We start from the raw sequence: 6,893 nt of genomic DNA, 5'->3' as shown, positions 1-6,893 counted from the left end.
CAAAAGGATTGGTGGGGTTGGAATTTAGTTGAGAGAAGACAGGGCAGTGACCTAATAAAGCTATCCCAACTCATATTCTCCAACCCACTCTTCTTCATTCATAATCCAAATTTTATTGGTTTGGTTGGGTAGTTGGTTACCATCTTTAAATTTTAATTGCTTTGGAGTTATACACGTGTGAATTGGGGTTAGTTGGGTTAATTTCAAATCAAGTTTATCTAAATCAGGTCGATTTTGGGTTTAACTCATTTCGAGTTTGAAATATCATATCAAATTTACTAACAAAATTTAGAAATTTCAAGTGTATTTTAAGTTATTTTCTGAATAAGTAACTTTTGAATTGAGTTTATTTGGAACAAGTTAATTATGCTTTCAAAAGCAGATTGTTTTAGAATGGGACTATATCAGACTCCATAAATTTGTCAATCTTGAATTCAGATAAAATAACTTATTGACTTTTTTTTTGTCATAAAATCCACTAGCGTGGGTGCCGTCGTTGGCACCTCAAATGAAGTCCTTTTCAAGTGAAATTCCCAGCTAGGGTGTTGTTTTCTGCATCGTTGTCGCCTTTCGTTTCCTTTCGGTTTTGTCTACATCCGAAGCATTATTATTTTTATTGGCACTCTTTTATTGAATGTGCCAGATGATATTTCAACATACTTGCTCGTTAAGTATAAGCATTGTAACTACAATCCAAAAGTAAGAATTATTTTTAATATTTTGGCTTGAGATGCCATTCTAATAATTACAACGTAAATATGAAAACAGAGACGAGGTTTTAATAAAGCTTATGAACAAACACGTAGGCATATATCTTGAGGGAAAAGCTTATGAACAAACACGTAGATTTCCTAGGAGAAACTACATAATTACAATGTTCTTTCTAAAAAGGCAAAAAGAAAATCTTTAACTAAAAGTAATATCAACTCAAAATCACTAACATATTTACGTTTTCGTCGTTTAAAATAAAATAATAAAATCTACCAAAAACTTTTATTAATCACTAAGTTGTTAAACTCATTACTATGCATCATTCAAAAATTCTCCATCCTACACTTATTCTACATTTAACTTTTTTTTAAATGAAATTTAATTTTTTTAATAAAGCAATTTTAAACCGTCAAATCTGTAGTCAAATTATGTTACATCTAAAGCATAGTTTACTCCTTAATAGATAATCAACTGTACAGTACTTGCAGCTCATTATAAGAATTTAACAACCCAACCCAAGACTTAAACGGAAACTTAAAAAAAAAATTAAATAATTTAATGAGTTAAACGAAAAATTTTCAAATAATTCAGTAATATCATAATTTTTCAAAATTAAATAATTAAAATGAAAACTTATATTAATAAGTGTCAATAAAGTTAAATAATTAAAATAAAAATTTACTCATAATTTAATATCCTTCAATATAATTTACCCAAACAAACCTAAAATAACATACGTCTATAATGACCTAAACCCGAATTTGAAACTCGGGTCTAAAATAACTTGAAAATAAGTTGAATCTAATATAATTCGAATAAATTAATCCTAAATAGGATAACGATTCGAATCTAAAACATGACTAAACCTAAAATAGATCCAAACCTCAAACTACTTTAGAAATTCTAAAATATGTATTAATTAACCCACCAAAAATATAACCAGACGCATGAAGTTTGCTTCCTCTGCCCTTACCTTGAAGATTGTTCTAAGCACTATAAGCTGATTAATTAAAAGGCAATAATGAGGAAGAAATAGGTATGGAAACTGATAAGTATCTTTGACCACTGATTACAAAACAAAGCAGCAAATCCAAATTTCAGCCATGGTTAAACATCACAGAGCAGCGACGGAAATATTTACAAGCAACACAACACTATCTTTACGTAATGGAGGCTGAGAGAGCTAGTGACTCCATGTCTCCAACCATCTTTATATAAAGTTATACCTAACACAGTAATGGGTGGACATTTGAAGAAAACTCAGTTGCCCCATTCCATGGTAAGGTATTTTTATGCCGCCTCGGCAAAGCCAACTCTCTCTTTACCGAAATCGAACACGGTGTGGTAGCGGCCCATGAAAACATCTCCCAAAATCCTGCATCAAATAAAACATGAACAATTTGGACTAATGTTAAGGAGGATCGAATTAAGTCGAACAAAATCATAATTTGACCATTAGAAAAATTACCAGAGGGTCCACGAGGAGGAGGAACATCCAAAGCAGTAAAGCCACTGATGCACTGAGCTTGAGGACCTTCACCCACCTTGAGAATATACTATTGCACCAATAGAGATATAATTAACATCAGTAGGACAAGTTTTCAACTATTGATATAGTACAAACACAAAATGAGGACCGGTTTTACCTCTTTAGGGGACAGGTCGAAAACTTTGTCACCGATGGTGAAGGAAACAGTTGGCATGGACGATAGACTTCCACATTCAACAGCAGATTCTCCCATCGGACTCGGCATACGGTCACATAGCTGCATAAGTATCAAATTGAAGAAAGAATCAGACATTGGAAGGAATGCAATCACGAATTATTCAACAAGCACCGCGTCTATTATGTTACCTGATTGACGTAGTTCAATATGACGTCTAGAGTTTGATTCTGCTTTAATTAGTTCTGCATCCAAACAACAGCCATCTCACAAGCAGGGCACATAGCATTGAATTGAACTCCGGATGATTTGCCGTTGCCCTCTTCCACCACACTCTCAATGCCCATGCTATACAAACACATTTGAGCACACCATTAGTTTACCGCTTAAACAAGGTAGCAATACGGTATTAAAGCACAATGAACAGATAAAGAACTTCAGGGTCTGACCTAACGCCATGAGCTCCATCAAAAGTGCACAATCCAATTTGGGAGCAGATTTTCTGTGGTTGTGTCTGTTGGGAAGTTTACAACAAATGGATACAAATTAATTGCAACTTTATATTAAAATTAACATTCTGAGTAAAACTAGAATTCACCTCAGCTAAAAGTAGATCGATGATGGTTTGCCCGTACTGTTGAACCACTGCCTTGCACTCCTGACTAACTACTCCAGTGGCTCCAATTGCATGGTTTATCATGGTTACCACAGTCTGCACCAAGACAAATAAGCGGTCGGGAATCATATCAATAACCAGTTTAATAAGTAAAATAAACAGGAGGAGCTTGATCAGCAGTATGAAAGACTTCCCCTAGTCGTTAACATTTATCTTTACACACCATTATTCTATTGCAAAAATAATTTGAAGCCCAGGAAAAAATGACTTGAAACCACCTTGTTTTAATCTGTTAAACAAGAGACTGATCAAAAGATCCAACAATGAAGCATTATGGCTTACCGTTGGACCTGCAAGCAAAGAAGTTCCAGAATCTGCAATTGCCGCACAGCCGCCAGCACAAAATCCTGAATAACATATGCCCAGGTAAAAATCAGAAAATTTAATGCCAAGAAACGTTGTTGATTGAAAGAAAGTAACTAATGAGCTTCAAGTATTCCTTTATCCCACTTGGCATTGGAAGAAACATACCAGTTGGCTTGTCACCAATAAGAACATCACCCATATCAAACTGTCAAAAAGAAGAGATAATTAAGAAATATGAAAAAGACAACTAAGTACAAATCATTCATCTGCACGTAATAATTTAAGTTTAAAAGGTTAACCTGCCAATATCCCTTTTGTGTTACAGGGACATATGTGTGTTTTCCTTTGTAATGGTCCGGATCAACCCCACCAAACACAATTTCACCACCCACTTCTTCCCCTACATTGCGGTTAAGCCAAAATGAAAATACTGGTTCCTTGATAAGACCCTGTTTGAGCATGTTGTACCTGTAAAACAAACAAGTGTTCCCAGATAAGCACATAACATTAAGAGAAATCTTAAATAGCCAATAAAATTGAAAAGGAAAAATACCACACTGGGACAGCTTTCCCAACTGAAATCTCCTTAAACCCAAGTCCTAAAATCCCATCAAACTTGGCCGCCAAAAATATAAGACCTGGCTCCTTAGTAGTCTCAATAAATTCCTGATAAAGAAAACAATTACTAGGTTAGCTTTCATGTGCAGATGAAATAGAAGAAGATTAGCTCCACTTACCTGATCTTCCACAACCAAGTTACCAACTTGGACATTGTCATAACTAAAGAAACCAGAAATAGCTCCAGTGCCATACTGAATAGATGCAGGTTTCCCTGCACCAGGAGAACAGACGAGCATAATTCAATTTATCAAGTGAGCCTACAAGAAAACTGTAGCAAGAACGTAGTGCAATTTCATTAATACTAGGCCAGAAAAACATGCATAATGTCGTGAGTTGTAGGAACTAAGAACCCATCTTCTTACTGAAGCCAAACCTACCAGGAATAGACCAACCAAAGAAACAACGATACATTACACAGCAATTATGATCGACCTAGGTGCATGTACTTAAAGAATATCAGAGATCATTACTTTGAAAAATAATTATTTCACACATCACCATTCAAATTAATAAAATCAGGAACTTGATATTGTTCGTATGCCCTTAAAATCAAGAAGAACAAGTTTCTAAAACAATTATGAGTGCCGTAAAAAGAGAAGACATACCATTCTTCTTATATGTTTTTGACTCACTTGCCTTGTACTTGGAATGGAAGTAGCATGCAACCTGCACCATAATGAAAGAACATAAATCCTTTGCCCGGAAACATGTCTGCTTCCCCAACTATCAAGGCAAATAGTTTTTTTCCTGTACATTCATGGTAAACTTAAATGCAGGGGCTCACCGAAAAATAGCACTTAGATGATGGCACCCACAAATTTGAGCTGCCAGTGTCAAATATCACAGTGAACTTTTGTGGTGGAGTTCCTACACCAATCTCACCGTAGTACTGAGCATCCATGTAGTTCTTCAAGGCAACAATATCTGTGTCCTCATGGTCTCCGAGATTATTATGGAGGCCATACTTTTCTTGCATTGATGCTATGAGAGCCTGTCGATCCTCAGACTCAAGCCGGGAAGCAAGTCGGTTGTTTGGATCAAATTTCTTCTTTTTCAGCCCAATTCTAACCAGCCCATCATCGGATGCAGTCACGACAGAAAGCAAAAGAGACGAGACGAACAATGACAGCACAACCACGTTCATAGACATTCCCATATTAACCTATATAGCCACATTGAACAAGCAGTTGTTAGATAACAAACAGAAAGGCAAAGAATTAGATATATCATATATCCACTTATGCATGATGAAGAAACGCTAATATCAACACCCATCTGCCATAACTTCGAACCTGGCAATTTATAAATTCCTAAAATCCTATAAAAACATCAAAACATCTTAAACATTTTATTGTTTTCAGCTTATATAGTTTCCTGCATACAAAAAATTTAAAATATATATATATATATCTTTTCAATTTTAACCTGCTATATAGCTAGTTAGCACTAAGAAGAAACAAAGTTCAACAACTATATATTTCTTCAAAATTCATACTAAATCCTCATCCTCACGTCAGCTCAACCAATTCGATTCCTCACACCCCGTCAACTAGATGGTTAGCAAATAAACCTATATTTCAAATTTCGAATTCGGAGTAAACAAGAGAAAAAAAAGAGTGAAAACAAGTCTCATTTACAGGTTAAACAGCTAAAGCTAAAAGGAAAACGAAATAAATTAAAATAAAAACCTCTAGCTAAATTAAACTACAAAGAAGCATGCATCGGTAATAAGAAAAGCATAATCGAACATGATCTAAACTGATCAACACAAAAAATTAACCTGCTATATAGCTAGTTACAACTAAGAAGAAACAAAGTTCAACAACAATATATCTCTTCAAACTCCATACTAGATCCTAATCCTCACGTCAGCTCAACCAATTTGATTCCTCATTTACCGTCAAACAAATAACTCGCTAGTGAAAACAAGTCATCATTTACAGGTTATAGTCACTGAAACTCCATTCAAGCCTTGATTCAACATGATCAAACAACAGAAAAAAAATAAAAAAAAGTCTCTAGCTAAATTAAACTACAAAGAAGCATGCATCGATAACAAGCAAAGCATCATCTAACAAGGTCAAAACCGATCAACAAAATATCAGCATAAAATACACCAAAAAATATTTTTAAAAAATACGAAAAATTAAAAAGAAAATGGAGGACCAAGAAAGAACGATGCTCACCGCTTTAGACGAAAACAAACAAGAGAAAGGTAAAGTATGGTGATGTGAGAAAATTGAAACAAAGAGCAAACAAATATATATAGAGAATCCCAAGAATGAAACAGAAAGGAACATTAAGCTACCTGTCAAATTCCTAGATCCGATGGGGTCCGACTCAGCAAACCCGATATTTAAGCTAATGATTCCTTTGTTTAATCTGAGCCGTTGATCTTTATCGAGGGCTGTCGTTTTAACGGTTAAGATAAACATGGGGGGATAACAAGGCACACGATTTGTCTCGTTTCTCGGACCATTTTACTATAATGAGTAAAAGTTAACAGCTTAAGGCTAAGGGCAATGGTTCCATGCTTTTGAGTGTTGGTGTTTTTGAATATCTATGCCTTTAATCTTTGTGAATTGATGGCGGTGATGAAGAAATGAACGGTTGTGATGCTTAAAATTAATGGAATTTAATTAATAGGTTAAAACTGAAACGACTACGTGGCGGTAAAAGCCATACTTTTTGGACTCTAATAATATTCGTTAACATTAACGCACTACTGTTAGTCGTTAAAACGTCGGCGTTTTCCTGTTTTCGGATTTATGGATTTTGAGCCCTGAGACATAGTGGCTTGGGATATTAGGAGCCCAAAAGGCTTTGAGATTGGACCTTCACAGCCTAGCCTCATTTGAGCTTTTTTTGTCTTACCGTAACTTTTGTCTCCTAAATTTGACAATTAAATTCACTTT

At 35.0% G+C, this 6,893-nt stretch overlaps 1 protein-coding gene across 1 annotated transcript; it reads right to left on the bottom strand.

Moving 5' to 3' along the window:
• Window positions 1–1,748: 1,748 nt before the first annotated feature.
• On the bottom strand, window positions 1,749–6,428 carry LOC107935407 (aspartic proteinase). Its single transcript, XM_016868008.2, has 14 exons — window positions 6,165–6,428; window positions 4,763–5,140; window positions 4,584–4,644; window positions 4,095–4,189; window positions 3,911–4,023; window positions 3,657–3,825; window positions 3,523–3,562; window positions 3,334–3,398; window positions 2,974–3,087; window positions 2,825–2,889; window positions 2,567–2,723; window positions 2,358–2,477; window positions 2,180–2,267; window positions 1,749–2,086 (listed from the first exon to the last, which is right to left on the bottom strand). The coding sequence occupies exons 1-11, from the start codon at window positions 6,411–6,413 to the stop codon at window positions 2,615–2,617; spliced, it is 1,458 nt and encodes a 485-aa protein (XP_016723497.1). The 5' UTR covers window positions 6,414–6,428; the 3' UTR covers window positions 1,749–2,086; window positions 2,180–2,267; window positions 2,358–2,477; window positions 2,567–2,614.
• Window positions 6,429–6,893: the final 465 nt, after the last annotated feature.

Source organism: Gossypium hirsutum, chromosome D10 (assembly GCF_007990345.1).
Source record: "Gossypium hirsutum isolate 1008001.06 chromosome D10, Gossypium_hirsutum_v2.1, whole genome shotgun sequence".
Taxonomy (NCBI): domain Eukaryota; kingdom Viridiplantae; phylum Streptophyta; class Magnoliopsida; order Malvales; family Malvaceae; genus Gossypium; species Gossypium hirsutum.
Note: the sequence above shows the minus strand (reverse complement) of the source record. Positions and strands in the feature narration are given on the sequence as shown.

Coding starts and splice junctions, on each gene's coding strand:
- LOC107935407 (XM_016868008.2), bottom strand. CDS start 6,413: ATGTTTATCTTAACCGTTAAAACGACAGCCCTCGATAAAGATCAACGG. Junction 4,190..4,583: donor AAAAACATATAAGAAGAATG/GTATGTCTTCTC, acceptor CTCCTGGTGCAG/GGAAACCTGCATCTATTCAG. Junction 3,563..3,656: donor CACAAAAGGGATATTGGCAG/GTTAACCTTTTA, acceptor TCTTTTTGACAG/TTTGATATGGGTGATGTTCT.